This window comes from Trichosurus vulpecula, chromosome 6, assembly GCF_011100635.1.
Source record: "Trichosurus vulpecula isolate mTriVul1 chromosome 6, mTriVul1.pri, whole genome shotgun sequence".
Lineage (NCBI taxonomy): Eukaryota > Metazoa > Chordata > Mammalia > Diprotodontia > Phalangeridae > Trichosurus > Trichosurus vulpecula.
This window is the reverse complement of record NC_050578.1, coordinates 122483005-122506026: the sequence shown is the minus strand read 5'-3', so window position 1 is coordinate 122506026 and position 23022 is coordinate 122483005. Positions and strand designations below refer to the sequence as shown.

The window sequence follows — 23022 nt, the reverse complement described above, 5'->3', positions numbered from 1 at the left end:
TACCATCCCAAAGCTCACTCACACTTATAGGCCCGATCCCCAATGGGCAGCAGTCACTTTTTCCCTAAAGCTTCTAGTGTCAACCATGAGGGCATTAAAGGGGTTGCTTTCTATTACTGTAGCACATAGGCCCTCCTACTCTTGTGCTTCAACAGTGGTTATCTGTTGATACAAATTAGCCTGTCAGTATTACTTAGCTTTTAGAAAGGGATGTTTACTAAAGTGATGTATTAAAAGACAATTAGTCTGAAATAATCTATTTGCCAAAAAAAATAAAACAGAACACTGGAGGAGAGGCACACATCCTCTCATGGATACATAATCAGTTCAGGGGAAAGTGGGATCAATCTTAAAGCACATGATGTGATGAAATTGATAACTCACAGCTTCTCAAAGTCTTTTTCTTCCCTTGATGGAGCCTTAGGAATTTTCCCCTTAAAAATGATACAAATTTCTATTGGGGCACAGCAGCTTCCGGCGTCCTGTATATGGCTGCCGCCACCTGGGGCTTGCTCCGCCCAGAATAGCCAGGGAGCCATGGTGCTGCTCACGGCGCTGCTGAGGGTGCGCGCCCGCCTCACCGACCGCTACTGGCCGGTCCAGGACGTGCTGAAGTACGCCCGGCACTTTCGGGGAAGGAAGAATCGGTGTTACAGTTTGGCTGTCAGGGCTGTGCATAGAGCCTTTGTGAAATGTACCAATGCCAGGAGACTGAAGAAGAGGAACATGAGAACGCTTTGGATTAATCGAATTACAGCTGCTTCCCAAGAACATGGCCTGAAGTATCCATCATTTATTAGCAATTTGATCAAGTGTCAGGTGGAGCTCAACAAGAAAGTCCTTGCTGACCTGGCTATTTATGAACCCAAGACTTTTAAGTATTTGGCTGCTTTGGCCAAGAGGAGGAGAGAAGAAGGCCTCGTAGCCGCTCTGGGGGACGAGAAGGAGCCAGCGGGGATCTTTTCCAGGGTGGTGCATTATCAATGAAGGCGATGGAGCCGTGGCTACCACTGCCACCGCTGTGGCGCTTTGCCCAAACAAGGACTGAGGTACCTCAGCTACACCAATAACAAAGATAGGCAGTGTAAAAACTTCCCCAGGCTGTTCACCTTCTTTGGTAATCATGTCTTTTCACATTTCAGGAGCGCGACAAGAGGAGAGGTAGCTGGGCTTTTACCAGGTGGGAGGCTGGGGGAGCCCTTTTCACACTGGAAACCCTAAAGGATTCATTCAGCATATGTTCTTTTAAACCAGGGGCAGACTTCAAAATGTATTCAGAAAGAGATTGTAAAATAAAGCTTTTATAACCAAGAAAAAAAAATTTCTATTGGGCTCCTTGTGGAGTTCTGAACTACCTTTTGACAATTTGTCAAGTTTGTCCTTGGGTCTGATGCTGAGATTGATATGTGGTATGATGATGACACTGATAGGATAGTAATGGCAATTCTGAATCCTCTGAACTTTCAAAGTGTTTAAGACTCCCCTCTGATCAAGGGTGGGAGAGGAAGAAACAACAAAGCTCTCCTCTACCTCTTTCCCCAAAGCTATTCCATATGTATTTGGTTTGACTACTCTATCTTCTAAACTGTTCCAATACATAAATCCTGCTTTCTGGAATTTTTTTTTCAATTCAGAAGTTACAAAGCATGACTGAGTCATTTCAGTATATCCCAGCATGTTCCCTTTTATAAAATTATTTCATTTCATGCAATGGATGGAAGCATTCTTCTTCTTCTTAACTTAACTATTTTGTCATTTGGGATCTGGTTTTTTTATTGGATTTTGATCAGTTTCAAAGACTAATGGCATAACAGATACAACACTATTGTAAATGCTTCAGATCAACCCAAACAAAATTAAATCTTTTAAAGTAATCTTAACAGGAATAACTATCATTCACTCAGTCTTAAACTTGGTTAATCACATCAAGTAACCAAAAATATTTCATTTAGTTGTTCAGAACCATTTTGGATAGAGGATAAAGTCCTACATCTTTTTGTAATTTGGATAATCCTTTTGCCCAATAAAATTGACTTTCTTTCAGACATTTATCTGGAAGCATGATAAATATGACAGAAGTTTGTGTTCAGGTGATATTGCTATCCTTCTTTTCAAAACAGATTAGAAAGACTTAGACTTGTAATTTCTTGAGTTTGAACATTAATATATCATGCCTAGCCATTATATGCATCACAATTTAGAGGCTTCAGAAGAGATGCAAAACTGATCCCCTTCAGATGCCTATTGGTACCATCTGAAAGGTTCCTAGAGATTGGTCCCTATGGCAAGTAGTCTGTCAAAAACAGAGATAGCCTGAGGTATCCTCAAGCCATAGTTGCTTCAAAATGAGATGTCTTATTAGTAAACAAACTTAACATCATTAATGTATTTTATTTCTGTCTCTCATTCAGAAATCAGGATAATTTTGTTTCTCTCCTGGTGGATTGCTTCTCTGTCAAGGTTCAGTGCATCAGAAACACTAATCAAAATTGTGACAAAAGGAAATGATAGAAGGCTGTCTTTAATTAAGCAATAGGTATAAGAAAAAATAATAAAGCTCTATGAGTGTGAATGTGATAGCCCCTATTTTTCCCTTTTCTGTTACATTCAATAAAATTTTTGTGTGTTCCTTTCATAGATAGAAGCAAACAATCTATTAGGTAGTCTGTGTTTTTATATGTTACTGTGTACCCATTGGGATATATAAATTAGCTTTTTTAAATGCTACAAATTTGCTTTTAATATTTATCTATAAATTTCATAAATCACTGTATTTGTAATTAAGCTGTCAGCCAACTGAGGTAGGTCCACAGCAGGGCAAAAACATCTTAATGAGCTTTCTCAGAGTCCCTGCCCACTGGCTTAGATAGCAACCTTGTCTTGTTTACATGAAAGAAATCATTCTATCAAAACCACCAAAAACTAAAAAACTGGATTTTTTTTTCTCATTGACTTTCCTTAATGTATGAAGGAGACTGTTGTCATGCTGAATCTGATTTGAATGGACTTTGATCAGAGAGTCACAAAGATTATTTGCATATCACAATAAAAAATCCAATTACATAAGAAACAATTATTATTATTATTTTTAAATCCTTATAGCTTCACTCAGTGTTTTGTTTTGCTTTTGCAAATCTTAAGTTAGACCAGTCTTTTTGGCAAAAGTACTAGCTTTTTGTAGTTTTTTAATTTTTCTTGTTTATAAGCTGAAAATCAACTTTGATCTGCCTAATTCAAACGTGTGTGAAGGACAAAACATGAAATCAAAACCAGGCTGAAGATACCGAGATGGTGTGGGAGGGGAAAAGAAATCATTTGAACATCACTGGCTTAGTGTTCAGCCCTACCCTCAAGTATTTGTGGGCTTAGCTGAACTCATTGCTTTGGCATACTGAGACAGAGCCTAAGCAACATCCAGCAATAATACAATGAGAGGTTTCAGCTCCCCAATCAGGGCAGTTCATTACCAGAGAACCTTTGTGAAACTGGCAATAAGGTAGCCCTGCTAAAAAGCAGTTAGTAAAGAGAAACATGCTTCTCGATAGCACCATGAAGTAATATGAAGGTAATGGCAGACTTACTATGGATTAGAGATACAGTAACAAATGGGATGGGAATTATAGCAACCAAAAAGCAATGGGAAAGGGAAAGATTGGGAATCATAAAAGGTGATACTGGGAAGAAATACAGTCATTAGTGAAATGCACTTCCAGTTCGACTGTCTAATTCATCTAATTATGTACAACAATTCCCCCTCTGTCATATTTTTCTAAGTTGTACAGAGTGACTGAGGCACATGTACATCTGGCTATTGAAGCATAAAAGGGTGTCTAGGAGGTGAAAAAACTTTATGCTAATAATAAAACAGGCTCCTGAAGGTCATGGAAAAATAGAAAGGGACACATTATAGAAATTAGAGTTCTCCAATTGGCTCTCAAGTACCTAATACTGATGATACTAGAATTTAAGAAGGTTACATTTCCAGTAGTTTAAAAAAATATAGCAATTTAGAAGAAAAGATAGACACTTTAAAATATATCATTTTTCCAAGATGACAATTTCTTGGGCCTATAAAAGAGATCTATTATATCAGTTAAGTACACTCGTAATATTAGGGATATGCTGAGATTTAAACTTGTCATTCAAAAAAGAAGTTAAGGGTCATTCAAAAAAAGAAGTTAAGGGGACAGACATTTAAAATGTTCCCTACTTGCCAATAATGTGAAACCTACAAAGATACAAAGGTGATGTCTATCCTTTCCGCACATAGAAAAGTCAACATCTCTACCTTCCTAAGACAGTGTAGAAAGCACAACTGATTGCGACATAAGTGTATGTAGGTTATTCCAAAGCTATTTTAATGTTTTAGTTTCTTCTTTTCCTCCTCCTCCTCCTCCTTCTTTTTTCTTCCTGCTCCTCTTCCTCCTCTCTTCCTCCTCCTTTCCCACCTCCTCCCCCTTCCCCTCTCACTCCTTATCATCCTTCTTCTTTTCTTCTTCTTCCTTAGAAAGAATCATACAGTCTCAGATTTGGAAGGCATAACAGAGGGGGTCAGAGGGACAACAGAGATGATTGAATATAACTAAGAATTCCTTCATAGCATTCATCACAATTGGTCATCCACTTTGTTACAATACTTCTCTTAAGTTAGAGAATTTACAATTTTACTTGGCAGACCACTCAACTTTCGGTTGACTCTAATTGGTAGAAATAGTTTTTGTTTTGAATTTACATACATTGAACTGAAATGTGAATTTGATACTTTTACTTGTTGTATCTTATTCCAAACTCTGCAGCCAAGAAACAGAAAGCTATTTTATGACAACTCTCCACATATTTGAAAATAGCCAATATAGATGCCTTAAGCATTTGTTTCCATACTAACCTCCCCAGATCCTTCAATCAATTCTACTGTGGTTCATTTGTAGTCTTCCCTCTCCTGGTGTTCTTCCTCCATATCAATTCTAGCTTGTTATTGTACTTTCTGAAATGTGACACTCAAAAGTAAACTCAATCTAAATGATGGCCTAGCTAGGGCAGAGTGTAGCAAAAACAATACATCTCTAACTATAGATAGTGTATCTCCATTAATATAGGAAAAGCCACTAGCTTTTTTGAAAGACACTTCACACTGGGAACTCATATTGTGTTCACAAAATAGGAGATCCCAGATGCTTTCTTCTCTCTGGACCTCCCTTATATTCTTGTATTGTGTTTGATTTTTTTTATCTTAACATCACATTTCATAGTTATTATAGTTAAAATTGATCTTATTAGACTCTACCACTGGATTTATCTTGTCAAGTTCATTTTTAATTGTGATTCTGACATCCAAAGTATGAGCTATTCATACCAGTTTTGTGTTATCTATAAATTTAACAATGCCCCCAACCAAGTCACTGGTAAAAATATTGAATCTTGTCTCTGCTTACACAGCTACTATCTTAGTTTAGGGCTTCATCACCTCTTGACTAAATTATTGCAAGACCTAATAGGTCTCCCTGCCTTAAGTTCCTCATCATTACAGTCATTGTCTTCCAAACATTGCTACCAAATAACTTGGCTTAAGCGCAGAACTGACCATGTGTGATTCTAAAGCAATCATCTCAAATAGCTCCCTTTGCTAATAGGACAAAGCACAAAGTCTTTTGTTTTCTCTTTCTCATGACTTGATTTCAGTTGTAATTCACCTTTCTCATATGATTTAATTTCAGTTGTGTGTGTATTACACACATATACATATATGTATATGCATACACACATCACACACAGATATTTATGTATATGTATATACACACACACACACATACACACAGACATAGAGAGAAAAAGACACAGACACAGACACACACACACACAGAGAAAGAGATGGAGAGAGAGAGAGAAGGAGAGAGAGAGAGAGAGAGAGAGAGAGAGAGAGAGAGAGAGGAGAGAGAGAGAAATTGTGTAATGTAAATGAAGGCTGTAGCCCTATAACCCAAAATCTTAAACTGGAGAAATAGTTGGTATAATTCGTAAAGTTTTTAAAAGTATGAAATTGTCAGGCCCATAAGTCTAATTTGTTTTAAACAAATTCATCATTCAGGTGTACTCTACTAGAAATTTAGATGTCAAAGTATAACTATTGATGAAATATTAGGGTCACAAACAGCTCAGAAAAGAGTCAAAATTTAGTTTTTAATTATCAGAGCTGTAACTATAGTGGGATAATTAGACATTTTCCCCAGTGTGAGAAATTTAGAGGGAGAGAATAGCACATTTCAGTCCATTCACTTGTTGATTTTTGGTCCACCCCCACGACATAGGTCTTTTTGTCCTTGGGATATATTGTGTCTCATCCGGAAACTAACATGCTCTTTTCTTAGGGCATCCCCGCTTATGTAATTTTAGCCTTTGATACAGCCCTTTGCCACTACAAAAATTGTTAGTTACAACTTTGTTAATAGTATATATTTCTTTGTATGGCAAATTTATATTCTCTGAACCAAAATGGGATAACCAAAGGTCTCTGCCTGATAACTCCTGGAATTATTAATGGATGAGAGACTGTTTCAGAGTATGCATACATGTATATGTATATATTAATAGACAAATGTGTATATGTGCATGTATAATGTACACGTATGTATCAGTAAGGCAAAATTCACAATATCAATGGTGATCATGAATATGCCTGTATATTTCGGTATTGCAGAATATAAAAGACTCTCTATATAGAAGGCAGAAGAAGTAAAACATTTATTCAGACACCAGAGGATCAGATCCCAAAACCAATAATTCTAATTTGACATGGTGTATTGGTTATTAAGGTGGTATTTACTGTTTTCTCTTTTAGAATGCTAAAGTAATAAAGTGCCTTTGATTAACTCTTACTAGGTGCCAAGCCCCAGGACCACACCCTTTTGCTGATTAGATGTGAAACTTTTGGCCCTTAAGAAGAAATATAAACTCAGAAGTTAGCATTTTGTTTGGGGCTCTCACTGGAAGAGTGTTGTGTGATTTGACTAGACCAGACTCTGGGTAGCTGTTGTTAAGAGGTGCACCCCGCCCTCACCACACACACACACACACACACACACACACACACACACACACACACACACACACACAGCTTTGGAAAAACCCAGATGCTGGTGCTTCTCTGGTAATTATGTATTGCTATGGATAGACTGGTTTGTGTTATTTGCTCTGTTTATGTAATGTATGTTTGTAATTTGTTTGTATTTGCTCTGAAGTTCATGGTGCTGGCCTTTTCCCCCAAACTAAGTAAATGATATATGTATGTTTGATTAAAGTGAGATTGTTAACCCCTTATAGTTGCTTTCCTTAGAAAAGCAGATCAAAGAACCTATGCTGGCAGCTCTTGTTGCTAGTCTTGTTGGTTCTTAACACCCCTATAGCAGCTGCTAGGAACATTGTTGTTACACATAGCAACAATTGTATCACAAAAACAGTAAATCCACTTCAATATAAGAAAAAAGTAATTAAAGCACAATATCACAGCAAGGAGCCATGCCACCTGGTAAACTTCCCCTCTACTGGGGCCTTTCCGTAAACACTCACTCACAAACTCTAGCTGTCTGCTTTCCTCTGTCCTCTCCTGCAGTTCTGAGAGTTTGCAGTTCTGAGAGCCCTTGCAGCTCGCTCTCTTCTTGCAGTTCTCTCTCTCTCAGTCTCTCTGTCTCTTCCAGTTCTCCATCTATCTCAGCTTTCTCTTCTCTTGCAGTTCTTTCTTCTTCAGAGCTTTCTCTACTGTGAGCTTAATGGCTACCCTAAGGGTATATATACCCTGTTTAGGGCCTGAGGGTTTCACACTTAATCAGCAAAAGGGTGTGGGTTTGGGGTTTAGCACCTAATCAGCAAAAGAGTACGGCCTAGGGTTTAGCACCTACTTAGAAAAAGGATGCAGGCTTTACTACAAACAAGCCTCCAGTAATCAATCTTCCCTTAACTAGTTCTACCTGAAGCCTATTAAGGGGATGAATGGGTGAGGAAGATCTTTAATCATGTTTAGCACTACAACATATAGCCCTATGCCACTGTGTGCACCAATCTATAGGTATATGTTTATATGTATATGTATATGTACATATGTATGTATGTATGTATGTATGTATGTATGTATGTATATAGGAACCTACATATTTACACACACACTAAAATAGGCCCTCATCTATTAATAACTATTTTTAATAAAAGACAATTTTGGTTCTCAAATATGAATGCATCCTAGCTAACTGCTTAGGCTTTTTCATTACATTTTTATTTTCAAAACTTCTCAAAGTTGTTTTTGTCTGACAGCACACCAGAAATCCCAAGGCTCCAAGTTTTTACATGACATGTCAAGTTAATGCAAAGTTTTACATGAGATACTGTTATCACACATTTGTTTAAGAATTTTGACAATGTCATGCCACAAACTACTTGACCTCATCCTTAGAAGTAGCAAGTTTTCTTTCTTCAGAATGACTGTCAATTTGAATTTTAATGTAAAATCAAGGATCTTTGCTAAAGCATTTAGAGAGTTTATTAAAACTCTACTTAATTTAAATGTGAAGGCAACCTTTTGACCCTACATAATTAATCTATATTAGACACAGATCTTCTTTGAAGGCACTTTCAAAAATTTGTATTTGGGGCAGAGAATTGAAGGAAAGTAGCTGGTCAGCCAAATTCAACTAATTAACAGGCTAATCTCCCACAAGATTCCTCCCATGCATTCCAAATTTATATAAAATTCTTTGAAAAATTAAAAAAAAACTATGTTTGTTGAACCCCCTTGTACTGTAAATGTCAAGCAAGAAAACAAAGCAAAGCATATCACCAATATGTTTACCACTACCGAGGAGGAAATCTAGCTCAGAGTCCCTGGAATATTATAGAATCTCCTAAATGAGATCTATAGTTACTCAAAAGAATTTGGCCTAATTATTCACACAGGAAAAAAGAGCCAATGAAATGTATGAAAAGTGTCTAATATGTAGGTCAGGAGTGTTGAACCTGCGACATCAAGCCATATGTGGCCCTCTAGGTCCTCAAGTGTGGCCCTTTGATTGAATCCAAAACCCACAGAACAAATCCCATTAATAAAAGGATTTGTTCTTATAAAACTTGGGACTCAGTCACAAGGTCCCACTCAAGGCCCAAGAAGGCCACGTGGCTCCTCAAGGCCACAGGTTCCCCATTCCTAATCTAGGCTATGATATACAGGAGGATGGACAACATATTGAGTTCATTCTGTGTGCACATATATTTGGAACAGACAGTGCAAAAGGATAATAAGCTCCATGCAGAACTGAACAAGAAGAATGTGGACTGAATTACCTTTTGAGAATCACACTATTATTTTCATTACTCCATGCTTCTTACTGAAATAAAGGACTATCTTTTGAACACCAATAGTTGTCTGGTGACATATGCAAAATCAGATAACACTAGTTTGTGTAAAATTGAAATGGAGGATCACTTAAAGGATAATATATTACAAATAAGGAATTGTGCCAGAAAAGTGTATGTAAAAGATGACATTGGACAATATAGGCCAAAGGGCAGAAGCAAAAAAAAATACAAGTTGGTCATATAAAGTAAGAGATAGCTCATGAGCAGCTTGATGCTCCATTGGTTTCCACAATATTAAGAGAAACTAATGAAGTCCCTCTCATGATTGTTGAATTTTTGTGGTAAACTTATTGAAAAACAGGGACAAAATCATGCAATATGGGAAGGCAACACTGATTGACAGTCAGTGTTATTGCAGAGAATACTTACATTGAGTGTAATGATCCATTGAAATATTAAAATAACCTTTACCCACAAAATAAATACTATACAATGGATAACAGTTTAAGCAAGTTGGTCAGAAAATAGCACATTCATATATGGCATATCTTTTTATTTTTGAGTTTAAGTTTATTTATTTAGTTTTAGTTTTCAACATTCATTTCCATAAGATTTTGAGAGGGAAAGGGAGAGGGAGAGGGGAAGGTGAAGAGAGAGAGGGGAAGGTAGAGAGGGAGAGGGAGAGAGGGAGAGGGAAAAGGAGAGAGGGAGAGGGAAAGGGAGAGAGGAAGAGGGAAAGGGAGAGAAGGAAAGGGTCAGGGAGAGAGGGAGAGGGAGAGGGAAAGGGAGACAAGGAGAGTGGGAGGGAGAGAGGGAGAGGGAGAGGGAAAGGGAGAGGGAAAGGGACAGAGGGAGAGGGAGCAAGGATGAGGGAGGGGGAGAGAGGGAGAAGGAGAGGGAGAGGCAGAGGGAGAAGGAGAGGGAGAGAGAGAGAGGGAGGGAAAGGGGGAGAGGGAGAGAGAGGGAGAGAATAAATAACATTCTTGGATCTACATTCAGACTTCATAATTCTTTGTCTGAATGTGGATAGCATTTTCCATCATTAGTCTTTCGGAGCTTTCTTAGATCATTGCATTACTAATAGACAATAAATCTATTAGAATTAGTCATCAGACAATGTGGCTGTTACCATGAGCAATATTCTCCTGGTTTGACTCACTTCACTCCACATCGGTTGATATAAGTCTTTCCAAGTTTTTATGAAGTCCACCTGTTCATCATTTCTTATAGCACAATAATATTCCATTATATTCATTTACCATAACTTGTCCAGCCATTCTGCAATTGATGGACATCCCCTCAGTTTCTAATTCTCATGCAGGAAAAAAGATCTGCTATAAATATTTTTGTACATTTGGGTCCTTTTTCCATTTGCATGACAGCTTTGGGCTAAAGCCCTAGAAGTGGTATTGCTGGGTCAAAGGGTATTCACATTTTTATTACCCTTTGAGCATAGTTCCAAATTGCTCTCCAGAGTGGTGGGATCATTTCATAACTCCACCAACAATGCATTAGTGTTACATTTTCCCCACATCTTCTCTAGCATTTATCATTTTCCTGTTTTGTCATGTTAGCTAATCTGACAGGTGTGATGTGGTACCTCATAGTTGTTTTGATTTGCTTTTCTCTAATCAATAGTGATTTAGAACATGTTTTTTTCATATGAGTATAGATAGCTTTCATTTCTTCCTCTGAAAACTGCCTGTTCATATCTTTTGACCATCTATCAATTGGAGAATGACTTGTATTCTTATAAATTTGACTCAGTTCTCTATATATCTTAGAAATGAGTCCTTTATCAGAGACACTAATTGAAAAATTCTTTCCCAAATTTCTACTTTCCTCCTAAACATGGTTACATTGGCTTTGTGCAAAACTTTTCAATTTAATGTAATCAAAATAATCCATTTTGCAATTCATAATATTCTCTGTCCCTTACATGACCATAATTTCTTCTGTTCTCCATAAATCTGACAAGTGAACTATTCTTTGCTCTCTCAGTTTGCCTACATCTTTATGTTTAGATTGTGTTCCCATTTTGACTTTATTTTGGTATACAGTGTAAGATATTGGTCTATGAACAGTTTTTGCTATACTATTTTCCATTTTTCTCATCAGTTTTTTTTTCCAAATAGTGGTTTCTTATCCCAGAAGCTGGAGTCTTTGGGTTTATCAAACAGTGGATTACAATAGTCATTTACTACTGTGTCTTGTGTACCTAACCTATTCTACTGAGCCACCACTCTCTTTCTTAGCCAGTACCAAGTAGTATTGAGGATTGCTGCTTTATAATACATTTTAACATCTGGTATGTCTAAGCCACCTTCCCTTGCATTTCTTCTCATTAAGTCGCTAGGTATTCCGGACCTTTTGTTCTTCCAGATGAATTTTGTTATTATTTTTCTAGTTCTATAAAATAATTTTTGGTAATGTGATTGATATGGCACTGAATAAATAAATTAGTTCAGGTAGAATTGTCATTTCTGTTATATGTATTTCTGTTATTCTCAGCCTACCCATAAGAAACTGATTTTTTCAAATTATTTAGATCTGATATCATTTGTGTGAAAAGTGTTTTGTTTTATGTTCATATAGTTCCTGCATTAGTTTTGAATATTTTGTAATGTCTACACTAACATTAAATGGAATTTCTCTTTCCATCTCTTGCTGTTGGACTTTGTTAGCAATATATAGAAAAGCTGTAGGTTTATTTGACATCATGCAACTTTGCTAAAGTTGTTTATTATTTCAAGTAGTTTTTTACTTGATTGTCTGGGATTCTCCGAAGATACTACCATATCATTAGCAAAGACAAATAACTTTGTTTCTTCATTGCCTATTCTAATTCCTTCTATTTCTTTTTCTTCTCTTATTGCTAAAGCTAAAATTTCTAGTACCATATTGAAGAACAATGGTTATAATGTACACCAGCTCTTATTGGAAATGAATCTAGCTTATCCCCATTACATATAATGCTTACTGATGGTTTTAGGTAGATGCTACTTATCATTTTAAGGAAGACTCCAGTAATTCCTATACTCTCTAATATTTTTAATAGGAATGGGTGTTGTATTTTGTCAAAAGCTTTTTCTGCATTTATTGAGATAATTATATTTTTGTTAATTTTGTTGTTGATATGGTAAATTATGCTAATAGTTTTCCTAATATTAAACCAGCTCTGCATTTCTGGAATAAATCCTACCTGGTCATAGTGTATTACTCTTATGATAAGTTGCTATAATCGTTTTGCTAATATTTTAATTAAAAATTTTGCATCTATATTCATTAGTGAAATTGGTCTATAATTTTCTTTCTCAGTTTTGCCTCTTCCTAGTTTAGGTATCAGTATTACATTTGTTTCACAAAAACATTTGGTAGGACTCCTTCTTTGCCTATTTTCCCCAGTAGTCTATATAATATTGGAATTAATTGCTCTTTGAATGTTTGATAGAATTCACTTGTAAATACATCTGGCCCTGTAGTTTTATTTTTCTCAAGGAGTTCATTGATAGCTTGTTCGAAGTATTTTTTTTTTGAAATGAGGTTATTCAAGAATTTTATTTCCTCTTCTGTTAATCTGGACAATTTATATTTTGTAATTGTTCATCCATTTCACTAAGATTGCCAATTTTATGGGCAAACAGTTGGGCAAAATAGCACCTAGTTATTATTTTAATTTCCTCTTTATTGTTGGTAATTTCATCCTTTTCATTTCTGATACTGGTAATTTGCTTCTCTTTTTTCTTTTTTTAAATCAAATTAACCAATGATTTATCTATTTTATTGTTTTTTTTTTCATAAAACCAGATTTTATTTTTTATTTATTGGTTCACTAGTTTTCTTATCTTCAATTTTATTAATCTCTCCTTTGGTATTTCAGTGTTTCTCATTTGGTATTTAATAGAGGACATTTTTAGCTGCATGCCACAATTCATAGACCTCCTCTTTCTCTATTTTATTCATGTAAGTATTGAGAGATATAAAACTTCCCCTATGAACTACTTTAAATGCATCTCATAAGTTTGGGTATGTTATCTTATTATTGTCATTCTCTTGGATGAAGCTATTGATTGTTTCTATGATCTGTTGTTCGACCCACTCATTTTATAGGATTAGATTATTTTGTTTCCAATTAATTTTTAGTCTATGTTTCCACAGTCCTTTATTACATGCAATTTTTATTGCATCCTGATCTGAAAATAATGCATTTAATATTTCTGACTTTCTGCATTGGATTGTGAGGTTTTTGTGCCCCAGTACATGGTCATTTTTTTTGTGTGTAGGTGCCATGTACTGCTAACAAAACATATACTCCTTTCTATCTCCATTCAATTTTCTCCAGTGGTCTACTATATTGTCTTGGTAATTAAGGTGGGAATTTTTTACTGTTTTAGAATACTAAATTAATTAAGTGTCTTTGATTGACTCTCACTAGGTGCAAAGCCCCAGACTGGTTAGCAAACTAGTTCACTAGTTTGACAGAGGTGGGAAGCCTCCAGGGCCCTAAGGGGAGTTACTAAGATCAGAGCCAATGGCATGCAGTTAAGTTCTGGTCGATCAGATGACGTTCTAGTTTATCAGATGACGTCTAAGGACTTATAAAAAGAGAGAACAGAGTTGTTTGGGGCTTTCAGCCACTGGAAGCATGGTGAGTCTCTGGGCAAGCTGTTGTTAAGAGCCTCCCAGCTTGTCAACCCAGATGTTGATGCTTTCCTGGTAACTATGAATTGTGATCTGGCCTGTTTATGTTGTGTATGTTTGTAATTTGTTTGTATTTGCTCTGACGTTCAGGTTGCTGGCTTTTCCTTCTGAACTAAGTGAATGATACTTGTATGTTGGATTGAAATAAAATTGTTAACCCCTTAAAGTTACTTTCCTTGGTAAAGCAGATCAAAAGAACCTGTACTGGCAGCTCTTGTTGCTGGTCTTTTGGGTCTTACACCCCGCAATAGCTGCTAACCAAATTGTTACTACATATATCTAATTTTCTAAAATTCTATTCACCTCCTGAACTTCTTTCTTTTTTATTTTCTGGTTAGATTTATCTAGTTCAGAGACGGGAAGCTGAAGTCCCCCACTAGTATAGTTTTGCTGTCTATTTCTTTCTGTAACTCCTTCACCTTCTCCTCTAAGAATCTGGATGCTATACAAGTCTGCACACATATGTTTAGTAATGATATTACTTCATTGTCTATGGTGCCTTTTAGCAGGATGGAGTTTCCTTCCTTATCTCTTTTAATTAAATATATTATTGCTTTTGCTCTGTCTGAGATTAGGATTGCTAACCCTCATTTTTTTTTCCTTTGCCTGAAGCATAATCTATTCTATGCCAGCTTTTTACCTTTATTCTGTGTTTAGCCCTCTGTTTCAAACGTGTTTCTTGTAAACAACATATTGTAGGATTATGATTTTTAATCCATTCTGCTATCTGCTTCCATTTTAAGAGAGTTCATCCCATTCACATTCACATTTATGATTACTGTGTGTTTCTCTCCAACCTATCTCTCCCCAGCCCATTTATGTTTTCCTTTCTCTTTTCTCCCTTTCCCTACCCACTAGAGATTTGATTTTGACCACCACCTTCCTCCATCTGCCCTCCTTTCAGCCCCCTTTCTTTTCTTTCTTTTTCCCTTCACTATTTCTTCCCTCCCTTCTAACCACCCACTCCCCTTTTCTATCCCCTTTCCCCTCCTACTGTTTATAGGGCAGGTTAGGTTCCTATACATGACTGAGTATGTTATTCCCTCCTTCAGCCAAATCCAATGAGAGTAAGGTTCAAACAATGCTCATCTTCCTCGTTCTTTACCTCTACTGTAATATCTTTGTGCCTATTCACATTATGTGATTTACCCTTTTCTGCCTCCTCCTTTCCTCTTGTACCATTACAATCCCCTTTCACCACTTAATTAAGTTTCTTTATCATTATATCAAAGTCATCTTATACCCACACCTTTGCCTATGTATATCCCTTCTAAATGACATAGTAAAGATACAGTTCTCAAAAGTTAAAAATATCATCTTCCCATGTAGGGAGGAGGTAAACAATTTGCCATTATTGAATAACAAGGTTGTTTTCCCGTTTTCACCTTTTTATGTCTCTCTTGAGTCTTGTATTTGAATATGAAATTTTCTGTTGAGCTCTGGTCTTTTTATCAGGAAGGTTTGGAAGTCTCTTTTTTCATTGAATTTCTACCTCCTCCCCTGAAAGATTATGTTCAATTTCACTGGGTAGTTGATCCTTGGTTGTAATCCAAGCTCCTTTGCCTTACAGAATGTCATGTTCCTTGCTCTCCATTCTTTTAATAAAGAAGCTGCAAGGTCCTTCATAATCTTGACTGTAATTTCACAATATTTGAATTATTTCTTTCTGACTGCTTGTAATATTTTCTCCTTGATATGGTAATTATAAAATTTGACTATAATATTTCCTGGCATTTTCAGTTTGGGATCTTTTTCAGGACATGATTGGTGGATTCTTCCAATGACTATTTTGCCCTCTGGTTCTAGGACCTCAGGACAGTTTTCCTTGAGGATTTATTAAAATGTACTTTCTTGACTCTTTTATTTTTTATCATGGTATTCAGGTAGAACAATAATTCTTAAATTGTCTCTCTTGATTCTATTTTCCAGGTCAGTTGTTTTTCCAGTGAGGTATTTTACATTTTCTTCTATTTTTTCCATTCTTTTGAATTTATTTGACTGGTTCTTAATGTCTCATAGAATCATTAGTTTCCACTTCCCCAATTCTAATGTTAATGAATTGTTTTCTTCATTTAGCTTTTGTACCTTTTTTCCACTTAGCCAATTCTACTTTTTCAGGATTTGTTTTCTTCAGTGTCCTTTTTTTCTCATTTTGTCAATTGTATTTTTAAAGGAATTTAAACATTTTTCTTCTACCTATCTTACCTGACTTTTAAAATCTTTCTTTAGCTCTTCAAAGAAGGCTGTTTTTTTGCTTGAGATCAGGTCATATTCCTCTTTGAGGTTTTGAGTGTGGGTATATTGATAATGTGGTTCTTTCCTGAATTTGTGTTTTGATATTTCCTGTCAGCATAATAATTATCTGTGGTTATTGTTTTCCTTTGTTGCCTTTTGCTCATGATGTTTGCCTTTTTTCTGAATTTTAAAGGTGATCTCTGCTTCTGAGGGTATGAGGCCACTGTCCCATACTTCTTGTACTTGGTGCTAGGTGCCCAGTTACTGGCTTTGTGTACTAGAGCCTCAGGTGCTGGCTGCTAGAGGCCATAGGGGTCTGGTAACTTTTCCGAAGCTGAGCTGGAGCTGGTGGTGGTGGCTTTTTTGTTCCTGGTTTTGGACCTTGCTGGTTCCACCACCATGGAGCTGAGGAACTCCCAATGGTTTGCTGAGGTGGGGCTTGCTACTGGCTTGCCTGGATGCTTCCTGTCCTATACTGGTCACCTTCAGCCACAGCTAGAGGGACTTTTCCCATTAATCCCCCTAGCCTCGGAAGCTGCATCCCATCTGTCTGTTGGCTCAACTGTTCATGGATTTTTCCTCGGGCAATATTCTCTGAGTTTTTCAAATTCAATAAGGGAGGGTGAGAGAAAATTACTGCTTACTCCACTCTCCTCGCTCCCAGAAGTCTCATATATGTTATATCTGATGTGATGTATTTCAGATCCTTAAAGGGAGAGCAAAGAGTGGTCATAGTTAGCTTATTGCCCCAGGAATCACATCTTTCCTACCAGCAGAAAAACAGAGTACTCAGAGTACCTTGAATTCAAATATATGAATCCTTTTTCTTTTTAATCTTTATCCTTGTTAAAGAAACATATTGCTTAGGAAATTTTTCTCTAGAAATTTGCCCAAACTTCAATTTAGGAAATCTTCAGCTTGGGAACTCTCAATTTTGGGTCTCTAGAAGTAAGGGTTTTATTAAGGCATTACTTCAAAGCTACCTGAATTCTTCCTTCTCAGTCTAGAAATCTACATTCTGAAATCCCAGTGAATAGGGAATTCAAACCTCAACCTCCTTGACATTGGAGTTTGAGGTTGACAGATATTGGCCATGAATTACTTTCAGGCAGAGTGGGTATACACATGTCTCCCTCCATTGCACTTCTGCATTGCACTCAGTGCTCCAGTTTCTGTCATTTGTTGAACTGGGCAAGTTCAACTTCTTAGAATCTGTGGATGATGTGTAATTCATATATGTTTCCATTTAAGGTAGCCTTTAGTGATTTTCATGGGATGGAACTGGTTTCTCTCCCTTAAGGACCAAGTCTGTATCATATATTGTCTTCTGTAAAGGGATAGGTGAAAAGGAGACTTGAGAGTCAATAAACGTGAACTATTCTTTTAGCTATTTTAGAGTGTCTCCATTGACAAATATTTATCATCCTAAGTCAATAAATCTATAATTAGTTATTAAATGCTTACTATTTGAGGGACATAAGCCCTTTTTATCATTTTTTATCACCTTTGGTATCCACATGATTCACACACCATTCATATGTGACTCCAAGAAGCTCTAGCATGAGTTGCAGCCACATAGTGGGGGACAGGCTGAACCAGGTTGAGGTAACCAAAGAGTCTCAAATCCATGGGTGAGTTAGTGGTGTGGCTACCCCAAGCATGGGAAGACTTCCCCTGATTGAATGGGTATATGAGAACAATTTGTTCCAATGGCCATGAAGGCAGCAATGGGATACTTAGGGCTTGGTAGACATCAAAGACACGATGGTCACCCACTGCACCCCAAGCCATCTCCAGTTTTCTTGATTTTTGTTTTGCCACTAGACTCTAGTGACTACAGAAGAAAGAGTGAGGCCAATGGCTTTATGCAATTGTGCCTTAAGTAAGTCCAATTTATATGGGGGTCAAAAGATAGTGATGTTATTTTGATCCTCTTTGAGCACAAAGGGGAAAAAAAAGAACCACTATATGTTAGCCTAATGTCAGCCACTATGGAAATAAAGCAAAAATGGAAGAGAGCCCATCCTCATAGCACTTCTATCCTATCATTGTTTCTGTCAATAATCAGAAGTTTCCTTTGCTTTCTTAGTACCAGAAAGGGCAGTGGACAAGACCACACTTCATAGGGAAGTGATTTCTAGGGCCTTCAAATAAGGTACCAAGCCTATAATCTCCTCAACTTGACTGGGAGAACTTATCAAATTCATAGGAGACTTCTATGATCAACTCTACTCACAAATGTTTCCTGGGTTTAGTTGAATGTGTATGTGTTTATACACACATATGCATGTATGCATGCATATATATGTGTATACATATGTGTGCCATATAAGTGTATGTATGTGTATATATGTATGTAGCATACATGTGTATTCATCTCTGTTTATCTATATCTACTTTTATAGTTAACTCATTGCTTCTAATTCTGCCCCATGAGATCCAGCAAAAATATAACCATTCTTCTATGGTCTTCAGTATAACTAAAGATACTTATCTGACTCTATGTACACCCGTTGGCTCTGGCTGTCTTCTCCTCCCTAGGACAAATACTCCCAATTCTTTTGATCAATCCTCCAATGGCATAAACTTAAAACCCTTCATTATCTCCTTCCAGCCTTCCATTCTGAAGGTCCTCCTCTTGGCCTTCACCTTTACCCCTAGTTATAAAACTAAATTTCTTTTAAAATTCCTATATCCTGGCTCATTTTTTTTCTTTTTCAGAACTTTAAGCTTGATAATTCTAACTCCTTTTTATTTTCTCCATGAGTATATAGCTATTAGTTCAGCAAGCCATTTATTTACTCATAGGGATGCACTATCAGGCTCTCTTGACCTGTTCAGATTTCATTACCATTAATCTTACTTTGTCAGGGCATTTTATTTTGTAGACATTTACGCTGTTGGTGGTGGTTTTGAGTTTATAAGTTTAATCTTCTTTCACTGTTACTTCAGCAGTATCAGATGTTATCATTCTTTGTTAGCAACATTCTCATCTTGTTCAACATTCCCTGTAGAGATTCAACTCTTTTAGATAAAGTCCTGCTAAGACATGATGAAAATTTGGCAAATTCACATTATTATATTACACCGTATATGTCCATGTACATTTGTCTCCAATAGGGTAATGCTGAATCTTGACAAATAATCTCACTGATTGGAAGGGAAGAATGGTTCAGACAAATGGTTTTAATCTTGGAAGAACAGATAGTGAGGAGTGAACTAAAAGTAAAGGGATCATTATTTTTTTAAAAAAGGAATCATTGAAACACTGCTTCCATTGAGACTTTTAAGGGGCAGGCACACGGACCTTTGCAGGTAGAAATAGAGAATCTTGAGCCTGAATCTTCTTAATTTTGTGTCAGCAGGATAGTTTCACTCATTAGAACTGTAAGAATAGGGAAAGAACTAATTTTCTTTAGAACTGAAAGCTGAAATCAATTAGTCATTTTTTTGTCAAAATCCCTCATTTTTTAAAAAGAAAGCAGTAAATAGCAGGGATGGTATTGACAATCCAGAGGCCATTTTTATTATAATATAAAAGTATGGCTCCTAACCAGCTTGAATAACAACTTAATTAGACTATACAGAGATCAAATTTTCCTATAGGGATAATCCCATGGATGTTGGTCTGGGAATATCTCTCTCTCCTTTGGGAATATCTGGGGACTTCAGAGACATGGTAAATCAGTGCCTAGGACTATTGGGAATGATGAGCTTTCTGATTGCTTCCAACCATGTGATGACTCAGCTCTGAAGGACATGGGATCTGAAAAGATCCTTACTGAAGCAGCTAGATGGCAAAGTGAAAAGAGACTCCTGGACCTCGGGTCAAGAAGATGAGTTCAAATCAAGACTCAGATATTTCTTAGCTGTATGAACCTGGGCAAGTCATTTAACCTTTTCTGTTTCTGCCTCAGTTTCCTCATCTGTACAGTGGGGATAATAATAGCACCTACCCCCCATGGTATAGCAACAATGCTGCTAGCAGCTGCTGTGGAGGTATGAGACCTATCAACACCAGTACACAGGAGGGCTGCTAGCACAGGTTCTTTGATCTTCTTTTCTAAGGAAAGAAACTTTAAGGGGTTTACAATCTCACGCTAATTAAACATGCATATATCACTCACTTAGTTCAGGGGAAAAAGTCAGCACTCTGAACTTCAGAGAAAATACAAACAGTAATTACAAGTAGAAATTATATAAACAGAGTAAATTACACAAATCAGCAGATAGGACTTATGTCTGCCATAGCAATACATGTATAGTCATCCAAGAGAGAAGCACCAATACCTGGGTTTTTAAAGCCAGGGGGCTCCTTAACTGCTGCCCAGGGTCTCGTCTGGTGAAATCACAGGAATGTTCTTACAATGAGTGAGTTCCCAAATCAAAATGCTAACCCCAGAATATATATACACTTCTTCAGGGTCAGCCAACAGAAGGCTTCACAACCATGTGACTCGATCTCATGTGACTTAAGCTTTCTTGTGACTTATACAGATCATCAAAGATTCTTGATTAATCAAGGAATCTTGATTCAATGGCAAGTCTCAGTCAAAGGCACTTGATTGTCTTAGTGCTGTGAAGAACTAGAACTCCAAAAGAAAAAAGAGCAAAACAAAAAGTCACACTTTGCTTACCATTACACATGGTAATTGTGAGGGTCAAATAAGATAGTATTTATAAAAAGCCTACCACACAGTGTTTGACACATAGTAAATGCATAATAAATGCTTCTTTCTTTGTTTTTTCTTTCCTTCCTTCTTTCTTTCCTTCCTTCCTTCTGTCCTTCCTTCCTTCCTTCCTTCCTTCCTTCCTTCCTTCCTTCCTTCCTTCCACCTTTTCTTCTTTCACTAGTTATGGAGATAAGTACTCGCTGGACATTTCAGAAGGAAAGACTGTTTCTGTCTCAGTATATTATTTTACTCTTCCGGATGACATCATGTAACATCAAGGCATTCAGTGAAAAGGGAGGAATGACTAGCCCTTCTCCACTCTGGCATCATATTCTTGTCATTTGTCCTTTGTTTTTGAAGAGGACAAATGTGATATTTTGACTTGTGTGAGAACTGGATTGAATTGAGGAAGAGCTGTGCAGCAAAGTCACTAGCTTCACTCTCTTCTTCAGAGTCATCAAAATGCAGTGGAAAGACTGATGGTCAAGATGACTGGCAACAGCCTGGGATGAAGGGAGTATTGTATACTGTGCACACAAGGCATATAGAGAAGAAGATTAAACTGGTTATTTTTGATGTCTTTAGCTACTTTTCCATTTTTTTTTTGTTTCTTTGTTTCCTTTTGTTCTCAAGGCAGGCATAGCTAAGCTTTGATGGGAACTTGAGAGTTTGAGCAGGTTTGGTGGTTCTAGGTGCCATTAATGGAGTTGGCTGGCCAGCAAAAGAGTTTCTTTACCTGATAAGATGGCCACTGGGAGGAGGAAAAAAAGGACAATTGTTTGGACAAAACAGAATTAAAATGAAATAGTCTGTGTCCATTTGATTTTTCCAGAAATTGCTTCATGTACTGATGTAAATTAAGCATTAGGCTTCTCAGAGATTCCAGTAGCAGCTATACATTGAGTTACTGAATCCTGTTTAAGTTGTCTTTGGTGTCCTTTAACACTTCTTGGGCATATTGACATACCAACTGAATCTGTTAGCTCACTACTTCAGCAGTTCCCTTTAACGATGCTGATTCATATTTATCTATAACCACCTAATTTATGTAATTGTCATCCATTTTCTCTCAAAAGATCGACACAGGAGGTCTACTTAATGTGCTGGAGGTTTTATTTAAATTTCTCCTGACTCCAGAAAGATACCAGTAGAGAGCTCTTACTGTCCATCAGTCATTCTTCTCTCTCACCATATGACCAGCCAATCTTTCCTTTCTGTCATAAAATTATTTGATGACATACTTTACTCTTGTTTTTGGAGCTCCTCATTGGTTATATGCTACTGCCTGCTCACACACAACATGTACCTTGTTATTGCCTTCCTTGTGAATGCTATTTCTTCTCAGATGCTAGTATTTCAGTACTTGCTGTCATGAAGAAGAAAAAAAGATGTGTGCTGAAAATATGAGCTTTTGCTGTTGCGGGAAGCTTGGAGTCAGTAAAAGTGCTTTGTAATTTCTTGAAAATACTCCATCCCATTCTCCTCTTTTTTTCCAAATTCTGGTGCTAGTTCACTGTCTATCTGCACTACTAATTCAGATATGCATGCTGTTAGACAAGATCTATAGAGAGACCATTTTGATTTAATTTAATATCAGGGTAATAGTTAAATATTTACCCATTTTTGAGGATAAATAAGCCAAATACATTTGCATCATTGCAAATCTCTTCGAGTATGTTTAGCAGTGTCTTGGCTATTGATACAGTCAATAGGCTGTCGTACACAAAGACTATCTGAAGGACCTCACGATTCACCATGAATCACTCCTTGACTCTGTGCTGGATGAACTCCATCACAGTGACAAATACCTGTGAGAAACAAACATTGCCTGTTTCTGTATTTCCTGATGATTAATATTAAAAATTATCTTAAATGATATTGATATACAGTTGAGAGACATCCTTTTGTAAAAGAGCTTATAAGCAGATTTTAAAATTCTATTTAGTTGATTAAAAATAAACAATAAGCACAAGGGGATATTATATGTTTATTAATCAATTTTGTGATGGTAAAGATGACATTCATTGTTAAGTATAATTTGCAAAAGCCTGTTTGTTACCTATGAACACCCTTC

At 36.8% G+C, this 23022-nt stretch overlaps 1 protein-coding gene across 1 annotated transcript; it reads left to right on the top strand.

Moving 5' to 3' along the window:
• The first annotated feature begins 537 nt into the window (after positions 1 to 537).
• LOC118855310 (39S ribosomal protein L20, mitochondrial-like) lies at positions 538 to 987 on the top strand. The gene has a single exon (XM_036765387.1). It carries the CDS (start codon positions 538 to 540, stop codon positions 985 to 987), a length of 450 nt encoding a protein of 149 aa, XP_036621282.1.
• The last annotated feature ends 22035 nt before the right edge of the window (positions 988 to 23022 follow it).